Source organism: Antedon bifida, chromosome 3 (genome assembly GCF_963402885.1).
Source record: "Antedon bifida chromosome 3, ecAntBifi1.1, whole genome shotgun sequence".
In the NCBI taxonomy this organism is placed as follows: Eukaryota; Metazoa; Echinodermata; class Crinoidea; order Comatulida; family Antedonidae; genus Antedon; species Antedon bifida.
This window is the reverse complement of record NC_136228.1, coordinates 3,853,258-3,866,305: the sequence shown is the minus strand read 5'-3', so window position 1 is coordinate 3,866,305 and position 13,048 is coordinate 3,853,258. Positions and strand designations below refer to the sequence as shown.

The 13,048-nt window shown below is 33.3% G+C and overlaps 1 protein-coding gene across 5 annotated transcripts in view; it reads right to left on the bottom strand.

Moving 5' to 3' along the window:
* LOC144838077 (spectrin alpha chain, non-erythrocytic 1-like) overlaps window positions 1-13,048 on the bottom strand; it is a 38,361-nt gene that overhangs the window by 16,257 nt on the left and 9,056 nt on the right. For 3 of the 5 annotated variants that reach the window (XM_078693432.1, XM_078693433.1, XM_078693435.1), the window contains exons 7-27: window positions 12,913-13,004; window positions 12,390-12,534; window positions 11,764-11,880; window positions 11,405-11,578; window positions 11,085-11,186; window positions 10,774-10,911; window positions 10,369-10,479; window positions 10,009-10,086; window positions 9,374-9,529; window positions 8,946-9,150; window positions 8,379-8,491; window positions 7,526-7,961; window positions 6,944-7,161; window positions 6,688-6,780; window positions 5,825-5,851; window positions 3,985-4,119; window positions 3,367-3,627; window positions 2,849-2,932; window positions 2,489-2,593; window positions 2,216-2,307; window positions 1,828-1,972 (exon numbers count right to left, since the gene is read on the bottom strand). In XM_078693432.1, coding sequence (XP_078549558.1) covers window positions 1,828-1,972; window positions 2,216-2,307; window positions 2,489-2,593; window positions 2,849-2,932; window positions 3,367-3,627; window positions 3,985-4,119; window positions 5,825-5,851; window positions 6,688-6,780; window positions 6,944-7,161; window positions 7,526-7,961; window positions 8,379-8,491; window positions 8,946-9,150; window positions 9,374-9,529; window positions 10,009-10,086; window positions 10,369-10,479; window positions 10,774-10,911; window positions 11,085-11,186; window positions 11,405-11,578; window positions 11,764-11,880; window positions 12,390-12,534; window positions 12,913-13,004 — 3,027 coding nt within the window. The remainder of the gene's footprint in view (window positions 1-1,827; window positions 1,973-2,215; window positions 2,308-2,488; window positions 2,594-2,848; window positions 2,933-3,366; window positions 3,628-3,984; window positions 4,120-5,824; window positions 5,852-6,687; window positions 6,781-6,943; window positions 7,162-7,525; window positions 7,962-8,378; window positions 8,492-8,945; window positions 9,151-9,373; window positions 9,530-10,008; window positions 10,087-10,368; window positions 10,480-10,773; window positions 10,912-11,084; window positions 11,187-11,404; window positions 11,579-11,763; window positions 11,881-12,389; window positions 12,535-12,912; window positions 13,005-13,048) is intronic. The other 2 variants (XM_078693434.1, XM_078693436.1) reach the window with 1 other exon arrangement.

Sequence of the window (13,048 nt, the reverse complement as noted above, 5' to 3'; positions counted from 1 at the left end):
TGAGGCTTTTAATCAACAATATTACCAAGTGTTTAAAATGTGTGAAAAACATTATATGTTGCATGGAACAAACCATGGTAAAATAGTATGTATTTAATTTGTTCATTATTGCTATATTAAACTAGCTGTCCTAACTTTATTCTACAAAAATAGTGAAACTTTAAAGACACAACTGGAATATATAAAACTGAACATGCAGCATGAAAACCTTCACTTTATTAAATAAATTCCCTTAAAACTGGACACCCTAGTCTGGCTAAAAGAGTACAATCTCCCAAAACTTGAAACCTTGGTCTACATAAAAGAGTCTAATCTTCTAAAACTGTACAACTTTGGTCTAGATAAAAGAGTCTACTCTTTCAAAACTGGATAACTTTGGTCTGAATAAAGAATTGATGTCTATATGAATTTTGATAGTAAACAATTAGATTCCTTAAATATACTTAAGTAATTGAATTACTACTATTATGGGATGGTTGCATGCAGCTAGACATACCTCAGCATAACACTGATCCATAGACGTAAATAAAATCTTTACTCGTACTGTATCTATCTGCAGCTACATGAAGTGAGTACACATGATACATGAAATGGTTGGCGTGAGATAAGGGACAGACATGCACTCCCTAAAATGCTGTAGCATCAGGCAGTCAGGTGCAAATGGGAGGGGGCAAGGGTTGCTGTAGGCACTGTGTGGGATGCTCCATGCAGATTGAGATATGGATTGGTTCCATTGTAGCAAATACCTTAAGGGTGTTCTATCCATTATATACAAGACAAATGACAATGCATCATGCAAGTTGAAATGCAGAAATATAGCTAGTGTACTTGTGTGTCCAAGAGACAAAAAGTATTCACTCTATTTGTAAGTTGTATATTTTATAGTTATAAGTTATATGTTTTCTATTTATTGTCTAAACTGATCTACTTGCTAAACAAGAAATGAATAGAGGCAAGCTTCTTCTGAGATTATCTTTAACTTTTTTTCTTTATCTTTAACTAATATTTTGCAGTAAAACCTATTCCTTTTCCATCCATAGCTCTATGCTCCAAATAGAAGATAATACTACAGAAATATTGCAGATACCAACACCCTTTTCAACTTCAAGATAATGCCATAATAATAATAGTGCATTTTCTAGAGTCTATCCTATTTAATTTTCTTTCATTCTAATACCTGTATAATAATATATATGTATAGTATTTTAGAGTATTTATCTTTCATTGCGTTGTTTTAACGCTACAGTTCTACTGTACTGTTAAAAAACTGTTTAAAAAGTCTGCATTTCAAATTTATCTAGTTATATGGAACAGGCCCAATCAATACATTATTCCCATATCAGGTGTTTCAATCAATTGCTAAATTACACCCATTCCTATTCCTGCCTTAGTAAAGCATCACACATTCCCATCATGCAACCTCCTTTCGTTCCCATAATGCATCCTCCTTTCCCATCATGCAACCTCCTTACAGTGATGATAGAAAATCCTGATCATCATAGTAGGAAATTTTCATCACAAAATTACTGCAGCATATATTCAAAATGAATACAATATACTGCAGTATTCATTTGACACCAGGAGAAGGTATACAATGTTTATAATAGGTTTTGCTTTAACTTCAAATTTTGTCGAAAGTATAAATCAAAGATTCAAATAGAAAATAAAAAGTTGCAAAACCTTCTTTGTCATTTATGTTAAGTAAATTGATTTTTTTCCTTTTAAAATAAATTTAAGAATATTTTATCTTTGTTCCTGAAATTCTACCACATTGGTACACCTCCTTCCTAGTAGCCCTCCACATGCTGCTCATAGCCCCAATCTTACCTGCTTGCCTAGGGCATTTAAGTCACGTTCTAGGCCTTGATGTTTACGCTGCAAGGCCTGGACACTGTGTAAGTCTTGGCCGTAGTTCTCTGTATTCAAAGCATTGTTTTTATCATTTATCCAATCCTTGGTCTCATCAGCATCTCTGTGAAAAAAACACAAATATAGTTTAGATATAACACTTCATTTACATGTCCGAGATTATGCAAATGTTGGAGGTCATGATCTCAGTTGGGTTGAGGTTATACATTTTAAGAAGATGTTCATATGTCAAATTAATGATTAAAAAGTAGAGTAAGAATACTAGATTCTTTAAGCGCTTTGTGACGATTGGTTGATTGTTGAAAGCACTATATAAATGCGACATCATTAACATCAATAAAATTACCTGAAAAATCGTTGAACTTCATGAGCACTTCCGAGGGTCTCGCTTCTCTCATTGGCCAATTGCTGAAGCGCATTCCAACGTTGGTTCAATTCCTACGCAAAATAGAATCATTGTTATAATTAATATAATTAATAAAGTAAACAAAACAAATGAATGAAATAACTTAATACTTCAAACATTGGTAGTAATAAATAGCAAAAAAAAACAATATCTTTCTATCCTTTTAACAATATTTTTTTTTAATCGTATTTGGAATAATTGTTGTGCACTTACGTTGATGGCATTCTTACACTGGATCACTTCTGGGCTGCCATCATCTTCCAATGTATCAGCCAACTCGTTAATCTCAGTCAAACGATTTTCGTTTGCATTCAGATCCTAAAATAAATTCAACGAATATAGTAATCAAATTAAATGGAAAGAAATCAGATGAACATGTAGTATCTGTGGTTAGGCTTTTATTTTTTTTATTAATCTATTTTTCTTTTTTTTTTCTTTATTCTCTTTAATTTGACCTCATCTTTCTGCCATTGGTGACACATTTGTGTATGAGATACTTACTAACTACCATTCCTTGTTTTCTGATAAGCAGAGTAGATATTCTTTAAAGCAGACAATAACTCTTTTACTCACTTTCTGGAAATCATCAAACTTCTTTTGAAGTACTTCAACTTGTTCCAAGTCCTCGCCCAACTCAGCATTCGTGGCAACAGCTTCCTGCAAACATAAACAATTATATAAATTAATTTTGTTTCTTAATATTTAGTTTATCTAAAACACAAACATTCAACTCTTTGCCAAATTACTGTTAGTTAATTACTGTCCTATGCTTTAGAGGTAAGTCTCCTCAATGGTAATTTGGCAGTTTGGCATGCTCAGATTTGGTTAGACATTTGTCATCTTGCAGCCTTCTTAGAACACATCCTTCTAAATGATTACATTGTTTAGAAGCTTATTACGTGACATATCAGATACTGGTCAGACAAACTTTGTTGCTATAAGCTCATAATATCTAGAGCTAAAATGTGTTGCTTTTGAGGTTGGTCTAAAACTAAATAATTTGTTTAATCATTCATTCCTTCTGTCAGTTTTTCTATCAGTCTATCATCAATATGGACTTCTTCGAAGTTAGAGGTTGTAGAAGAGCTCACCTTATCGTTGATCCATTGCATCAAATCAGCAGCCTCTCTTATCAACATGTGACGCTTGCACGATTCTTCCAATTTCTTCTTGCGGACGTTGGAAGTCTCCAGGAGATCGGCGTACTGGTTCTCAATTGCAGCTTGGCGTGCCATGATGCTGCTTGCTTCCTCAACAAGCTCTGGTTGCGAGGCAGAGGTGGAGTCAATCTTCTTGACGTAAGCAGCAGGGACAAAACCTTGGCGGTCATTAACTTCAACTTTCCACCAATCCTACAAATAAGATTAATAATTCAAAAGATTTAATATCAATTTAATACAATATTATTATGGTTGATGGGTACTGCGGTTGACGTGATATGATAATTATGAAAAGGAGAGAGACAGGTTTTTGATGATGATAATGATTATGGAGGATGATGATGATGATAATGATTATGGAGGATGATGATGATGATAATGATTATGGAGGATGATGATGATGATAATGATTATGGAGGAGGATGATGATGATATTGATTATGGAGGATGATGATGATAATGATTATGAAGGGTGATGATAATGATTATAAAGGATGATGATAATGATAGTGATGATAATAATAAATTATGACAATGAAATTTCGTTACCTTGTTTGCACTATTCAAGAGGGTCAACACGTCTCCCTTCTTCATTGAAACCTCACGAGGGCTCTTTTCTGTGTAGTCGTACAACGCTAGGACAACCTCTTTACTCGCATCGTCACTTACTGGAGCAATTTGTTGCTATAGTAGCAAATATAAACAATACATTATTATTATTTATATACATTATTCTTATTATATTATTGATAACGTTACTTATGTAAAGAGAAGCTTTAATTTTTTGACTAAGTTTAGTGTGCAGTGTGATTTTTGTTGGTGAAATTCTAATATGTGTTATGATGCCGATCTAAAGCAGTTTTTTGATTTGAAGCGGACTCCAAACATAGTTTGAATTTAGAAAATAATGAAATTTGTAATAATTCATGCGATTGACTGTTGAATGCTAAACTGTTCATGTTAACATTTATGACGAAACGCTGTCATAAGGTAGTCAGCATTATACTAACGACAGTTGTTACCCACAATACCACTGCCTAGTTCACACGCAAATAAGGCGTACACTACACAAGCCTTAGGCCATATACACATACCCTTTCATTAGTAGTAAGAGTTTATCACAAAAAAAAAACAGATTTAATTCTATCAAACTGTCCTATGGGTTTTCATACATTATATAAAAAAAACTATTCAAATTCACAGCAGTTTGATTATAATAGAAATTTTACCAAATAAAAAACCACACCAAATATTTTTAAAATGAAACATGTATATACTGATATCCCACCATGTAACCCAAGTTTACACACACACATTCAAATTTAAATATAATATAGTTTTAGAAAAAATGTTATAATTAATTTGATAAATCAAACAAAAAACACAAAATAAAATGAACCAAAAAAAGTTAACAAAAAAATAAACCCAAAATGAATTATAAAAGATTTTTATAAATAACTTTGAATGAGATGTCTAACTTAATTTATGTTACGTATGAATTAATTCTTGATAAACTAATGAATTTCGCTAAAAATTATTTTATACTATAATTGCTAAATAAATTGAGTGCAACATTATTCAATTGATGTGCTTGATATTATACAAGATACAAACAAAATGAGTTTAAATGAAAGAACGTTTGTTTTAATGCTATAATACGTGTAGTGAATAAAACGTATGCATATTGTGTGAATGTGACTCACACATAGTTGATAGAACATTATGAATGAGTCACCATGAATATTTTATAATATTATTACTATTATATTTTTTAAAAATCGAAATTTTGAAATTTTCTTTTCTTTTTTAAGATACAGTACTGTTTTCTTCTTTAATCTATTTTCCAAGAAAATATTTTGAAAAATTTGACCCAAAATAATTATTTGAACCTACAAAATCACCGCAATTAAATATATATAAAAAACACCATTTTATACCATTTTATTCAATTGAGCATCCTGGTGCAAGAGGGATAAAGGAGGGGGTAAAGAAAAATGATTTAAAAGCTCAAGTTAGGTTTAACCAATAGAAATACATTTTTAAATTTGAAGTTTGATTTTAAAACAGCTGTGAAAAGAAGGAAGTGATTAAATGACATAATGACCTGATATGCAAATTGAATACAAATTATTAAAAAAATAATAATCTAAAAACATGCTGTGATAACCACAGTCACGCAAATCACTGCAGTTTATTTATAATATTAAAAATTAAATCTTTTTATTCTGATTTTTACCATCTTTTCATGCACAAACATAAATGTATGCAAAATCATAAATGTTATAACCAGAGGATGAGTAAAAATATTATAGCACTCTGTGAAAATGGGCTAGTCTACTTTGGATGGACTATTCTATTTTGGATAAAGGTAAGAGAAAGACGGAGAAACCTGTGAGAAATCAGCGCATTCTTGAAGCTGTCGTAAAAAAGAAATAATGAAATAGCAACAAGCAAAAAAAGCAAAGGATTTGAAATAATAAAACTATTGTTTTATTCTAATTTAGGATAAAATGGGGAGGGGGAAAGGCTATGTTGCAAAAGTAGATGTATATTTGAAAACATATAATTTGAAAACTTTTAAATTATTTTTTAACAAAATTTTGTGACAAATCATAGTTTGTTAATTATACCCAAAGTTCTGTATGTATCCAGGGGACTTCTTAACATTTAGTAAAGAAGTACCAATACTACATATAGCAGTTGGTATTTTTGAATGAGAATTTATAACTACATCCCTTAATATCATCTTTACAGATGTGATACAACTTGCCAACAGACAGATTGCAGGTCAAAGGTTATAATCAATTACTTCTATTTTAGAATATATATTTGTGCAACCAGATAAAAACAATGAATTTAAGCTGTAACATCAATAGGGAAAATGTGTAGTAATCTGGGTAATGTAGAAAAAACTATTTCAATGCTCAAGAGAGCTTTTGAATTTAATAAAAGAAACATGTGTAAAAACCAAAAGGAAGGGTGCATCAAGGTATTCTGGAAACAAGGGGTTCAAGTGATATAGGTGATTCCTGGGATTTTAGCTAGGATTTAATAACTGCAAGGGTACATTACATTAAAAGTGATACAAAAAAGACAAAAAAACTGTTGATCTGTTTATAACTGTTGATCTGTTTATAACAGTTGTTGAAATAGTGTTGCTTAAGCAACCTCAGTGCCTGTGGATACAGCACTGAGAGAAGAGCGAAAAGGGAGACGATAAAAACAAAATGGCTTCAAGATTCTTAATCTTACCCTGCATTCTTCAGCCTGTGATTTTAGACCGTCAATGGTGGATCCATAAGCTGTCAAGTCTGACATCAATGCCTCATGTTTCTTCAGCAGAGACTGTCAAATACAAAAATTTATACTAGAATTAGCTTTTCTATTTATAAAACTAAGAATTGACTGTGAAAAGGATTGTGACTTTTCACTCTTAGCTGCCTTTCCATTGACTTTTCTCTTGGTTGTGTGCTTAAAATAACAAATATCCGATTGTCTACAGGCCTACCTCTGCAGTATCTTCATCTTTTCCATAGTCTGTACTACCAGCAATGGGTTCCTTCTCCTTCATCCAGGACTGAGCTTCATTGGCATCAGCAAAGTACTGCTGAGCTTCCAAAGACTCATCCAGGTCTTCCTTCCTGCTTGCTGTCTTATCCTTAAGAGCTTGCCATCTGGTCTCAACAGACGCCACTTTGCTCTGGATATCTTCAGCGGCAAAATGTCCTAAGAAACAACATTTTGTAACTATTTATAAACATCAATATATTCAAAATACGTCTCAAAACACACTTGTACACAGAAGCATTCCCTGTTTAACTCAAGCATCTCTTAACATTACTTTATGGATATCGGTGCTTTGATTAATTAATTTATATACTATTTTGTCAATAAATGACATCAACAAATGGTCTGGAAAATCTTCCAATGATGGAAAAAGAATCAGAGAATAATTGTTTAGATTTAAAAGAGTCGTGGATCACCTACATGTCAGAATATGACTATGAACCTATATAGTGGTGAGTTCTTACAAGAGATTTGGTAGTAAGTACAAACGCATACACTTTATTGAAAAAAAGGAAAGACATACCTTCATCGACCATTTCATGTCCCTGTGCGCAGACAGACTTAATACGTGGTTCGTGTCCTTGGATCTCGGTCATCAACGCCTGGTGCTTCTTAATTAAGTTCTGCACTCCAATAAGATCCTTGCCACGATTGGTGGACGACGCAATTGGTTCTTTCTCACGGATCCATGTTTCCTCATCCTCTAAGTCACGCAACAGTTGCTGGAGGCGGTACGAGTCCTCAAGCTTCTTCTTACGGGCTGCTAACGGTCCATGAAGGCTGGCGTATTTCGCAGCAACGGTTTCTTCTTTTTTGGCGATGTTGTCAACATCAAAATGACCACTCTGGGCGAACTCTTCACGCTGGACTTTGCAGGCCACGACTCTTTCTTCACGGGCAACGATGTCCTCTTCCATCATTTCTAATTTCTTCTTCAAGCTTGAAACACTCGCCAAATCCTAATAAAAAAAAACACATAAGATTTTGTTTCTATTTCCAGTCCTTTGTTACAAACATAATGGTTTGCATTGATAGAGACTACTTCAATTATCTCTGTTAACATGGATTATGTATATTAAACAAAATATAAACAGAGAACCCACAGAGGGTGGGGATTGAACTAATTGGTATTTGGCCACACAATCTTTCCACTTCTTCCTATCTTGTTCATCATTCATTCATGCTTTCTTTTTTTTTTTACCATATCTTTCTATGTCATCCTTTGGTCATCTTTCAGTCAATTTTCACTCAATCCAAGCTGCCACTCAATCCAAGCTGCCACACAATCTCCCTACTTATTTCTATCTTGTTCATCATTCATTGATGCTTTCTTTTTTTTACCATATCTTCTTGCTTCCAATCTCTCTTTAACTTACCTTGCCATAATCATCAGAAGCAAGTTGCGCATCCAGTTCTGTCAACCAAGCATCCATATCATCAACATTACGCGTAAACGTAATACTAGATTGGGCCTCTTGGAGACGCATTGCTGTAATGGGAAAATACATGGCGCAATAATAAAACTGCTTCAATCTTATGATGCATTCAATTATAAGCCCTCCCTGGGATATCCATCAACTTTTGCGTAAGTAGAATACTGTTAAATTCTTGGTACCGTAGCAGTTGATCAATCGGTTAAGATATTATTTTACTTTAAAACATCTATCACAGATATTCCCTGTTAAAGGTGTACTGCTTTATCCCTCCACTCCTTAAAACAAATTTTCTTTCACCCCGATTTTCTAATTTTAATTATGTTTTATTAGGTAAATATATATATTTTTTTCAAATTTTGTTTTTGAATATTATGTAAATAACTATTATGTGTTATGGCCTATACAATTTTGTTTTTTAGGGAGACAATATATTTAATTAGTAAGGAACAAAATTACATATGTACAAATAAATAGATTAATTATTAATTATTAAAAATACATTATTACATTTGGTTCCCGACTTTTCAAGCAGTTGGCCGTAAAGTTGGTTAATTTCATCGATTCTCTTCTGTATCTCATCTGTATTGTAATGTTCCTTCTCGATCAAATCCTCGCCAAAGTCGCGGACGTTCTCGACGCGAGTTTGATTGGCGCTTACTTCGGCCTCGAATGCTTGATGCTTTTGTTGTTTGCCCTGCATGTTGGACGGATCCTAAGAAGAAGAGGGCACATGAATATTAATGTAGAACGAAAGAGCTGAAGCTTACTTTGAAAGTCAATCTTCTTATTACCTCAGAGAGAACCCTGCACACTTTTAAATAAACCCAATACAAGTAGTAGGGTTACCTTGTGTACACCCATTCTATAAAAAAAAATTACATTTTTCAACACCAGTAAGTACGGGGTTCAGATGAATTAAATAAAACTGTAGTTACCCTGTGAGACTCGTCAAGCGTAACGCGTAGCTTCTCGCTAATCCAAGATTTAACCTCATCAGCATCACGGTCAAATTGCTGGAATTGATACGAATCCTCCAAAATCTTTTTTCGGGCAGCAGACTTTTCTAAAATCTGAAGGCGACGATCAAGTAACTAGAAAAACAAAGAACGACATTAAAATAAAACTTTGCTGTTATCAATGTACACAAAGTAATTATAAAATATTATATATTCACACAACTAATGAAGACAATGTTTAAGTGTTTTTAAAAATAACATCATCAGTAATTTGATGTTAATTGACTTATAATCCGTCACCATGAATTGCTCTGTCTACACTATCAAACTTGATGTGACAACAAAATGTGCCCATATATGGACATGATGATGTCATATCACTATTATATTTGGGCATATCACTACCATATTTGATAGTTGGTAGTTAGCAAACTAGTTTGATAGTGTAGATGGAGCCTGTAAAGGAAATTTGTTTGTCTTGGATTACTCCGCAACAAAGAAAATCAATGGCTGAATTCAGAAGAGGTGAAAGACTGGATTGAAAAGACAATTCTTTGTGCCATGGTGCCATAACATCATTACAAACCAAAGAATCAAAGGAAGTCTAGACTTACAGCATCTCTCTTGTCACTGACATCATCTGCAGCATAATGGTTCTGTTCTATCAACTCTGTTGCAAACTCATCAAGGAGCTAAAAAAGAGACAACAAATACAATGTATAAACTTCAACAATTTCGGGAAACAACTGAATGAGGTGGTAGAGCATGTTATTAGAGGACTTGGATTTATTTTCAATTAAATGATAGTATAACTATTTACTTGATAGTGAATAGGTTCACATTTGGGAATCCTGTCTCTGGTTCTTTTTATCTCTAGTTCTTTGTCCATGTATTGTATTTTATTTAACATTTTGAGGCAAAATAAATGAAATACTTTTTATTATACTGGTTTTTTTTATCTTAATTAAACTTACCTTGATCTTTTCCTCCTGAGCATTCAGTGACTTCTCAAAGTCATCATGTTTCTTCATTAATGCTTCAACGCCATCCAGGGAATCACCAAGATCTTCATTCGCCAAAAATGCCTGAAAACCAAAAAGAAGAATAAAATAAAATGTTTTCTGTACTTATTTTCACTAATCCAAAGCGCTTAGGTATTGTTAGTGCTAATTTGATCCATGTCCCTTATTATTTTAGAGGGCCAACTGAGACAAGTTTACTTCTAGGTTGGTCCTCTATTTATATGGCATTTGATGAAAGAAATATTTGTTGAATTTGAATTTATGACAATTAGACATATACCTTTATAGCATTGTTTCTGTACTTATTTTCACAAATTCAAAGGGATTTTTACAAGATATTATTGAATTTGAATTTACCTCTTGTTTAGACATCATCGTGTTGGCTTGTTCTACGTCACGGTAGAATATCTGTAGATCATTACACTGTAGGTACACAACCCGTCTTGTCTCCCACAGCTCAAGCAGAGACTGCTTTTCATTTTCAAGTGTTTCAAGCTAAAAAAATAATTTTGTTTACAAAATAAAATATAAGTTTTAAAATATCACAAACTTTTTGTGTTCTAAACATCTTTATAAACAAAAAGTAAAATAGTTCAATAAAACATATTTAACAAATCTGGCTTATGACCTTTAACCCTAGACTGACCTTTTTAAATTTACTAACTTACCTTCTCTTTGACTTCATCCTTAGCTGGATGGTCAGTGTCCACTAATTCTTGACCTTCTTCATCAGTGGCTTTGAATCGATCTTCATGAGCATCAATCTCACCCTGAAATAAGTTAAATATTAAAATTTCGTTTCATTTCATTTATTTTCCACTCTTCAAATGATTTTAAACAGTTAACTTAACATAAGTATACAGTGTATATAGGTTGATGGAGGTCACAGTAAGTTCACTTCATGACCCCCACAAAGCCAGAAATTCTAAGTTAACTTATCGCTTAAATTTACTGCTCTACTATTAATTTATAACTAGGAGCCACTTACCCTTCGTTCCTGGTGTCTCTCAATAAGCGCTTCGGCCCCTGGGCTGTCTTTGGCCAGCTCGTCAGCGTTGATCAACGCTTTCATGTCAGACGTCCACATGGTAAGGTCTCGGTAATCAGACAAAAATCGATGTAATTTGTATGACTCTTCCAAACGAATACGTCGATCATTAGCCTAAGCATGAAAATTGAAAAGTAATAATTCATATTACAATATAAAAAATGAAATGCTCTGTTTAGTGTCCACTTTAATGCAAATAAGACAGATATGAACGAGTACTAAAGACATTCTCAAACATGCTAGGCCTAGGTTAAGTTTACCAATGACCGTGCATCTTTGCCTTAATACTGTTAGCTCACCTTTTCTTTCAGATTCTGCCAGTTGGACGCAATCTCGTTTTTCTTGCCTTCGATGAGCGGTGCATCAACTTCGTGACTTTGTTCAAGGCGGTCTCCTTCCTGACACAAAGCAGTAACCTGATTGGATAAAGAAAATACAAATTACTACAAATGAGTACTGTGTATATAGAAATATATGTCTATAAATTTACCTAAAATGGATATTTTTAAATAACAATACAATGTTTGTTTACACTGTACTCAGATACTGTATTCAACTGTAAAAAACACTAAAAAATCATCATGAAAAATTATTTTTTTATTTGCTAACGTATTACCATCAATCAATTGCAAGGCTGCTTATACATAAACATTATTAGGGTTAATTACAATATAGATGATGTACACTATCCAATCTACCTTTTATTAGGCTTAACATACCTTCTCTTCTACAGCATTAAGATCCCTTTCTAGCCCATCATGTTTTCTTTTTAGGCCCTGTACACTGGCCCTACTCAATCTACCTATACTAGGCCTAACATACCTTCTCTTCTACAGCATTAAGATCTCTTTCTAGCCCATCATGTTTTCTTTGTAGGCCATGTACACTGGCCCTACTCAATCTACCTATACTAGGCCTAACATACCTTCTCTTCTACAGCATTAAGATCCCGTTCTAGCCCATCATGTTTTCTTTGTAGGCCCTGTACACTGGCCAGGTCACGGCCATAATCATCTGTGGACAACAGAGTGTCCTTCTCATTAATCCAAGCAATAGTCTCATCAGCATCTCTGTAAAAATAGTAAATGTTATTGATTAGAAATTTCCCTCAAATCAAGGAATCATCCAGTTAAACACAACTATTTATCTGCTTTTATACAACTGGACAATAAAAATATTAAGGCCAGTCATAAAAGTCACAATATTATTTTGAGGGGAAAATTGAAGATAAAGGGTTCTGTTCACACAAGTAAAAATATTAAATACACATAATTCCTATAAATTCATGTTAAGTGCTTAAAATCAGCAAACATAACAAGTTTTAATGCTATAACAAACTCTTTCCCGATGATTTGCACACTTGCATTTTTTTTTACATAGGGAACTGTACTATATCACTATTCATATGTTGATACCATTATCTTTATCAGTCATTACCAATAACTTACCTGTTAAATCTTTGAATCTCCATGGCACCAAAGAGCTTCTCTTTCCTAGCAACTGACAACAGTTTTAGTTGTTTCCACGCTTCATTCACCTCCTACAAAATTTAAGACACTGGATAGTTATCAAGGCCAGACAAGC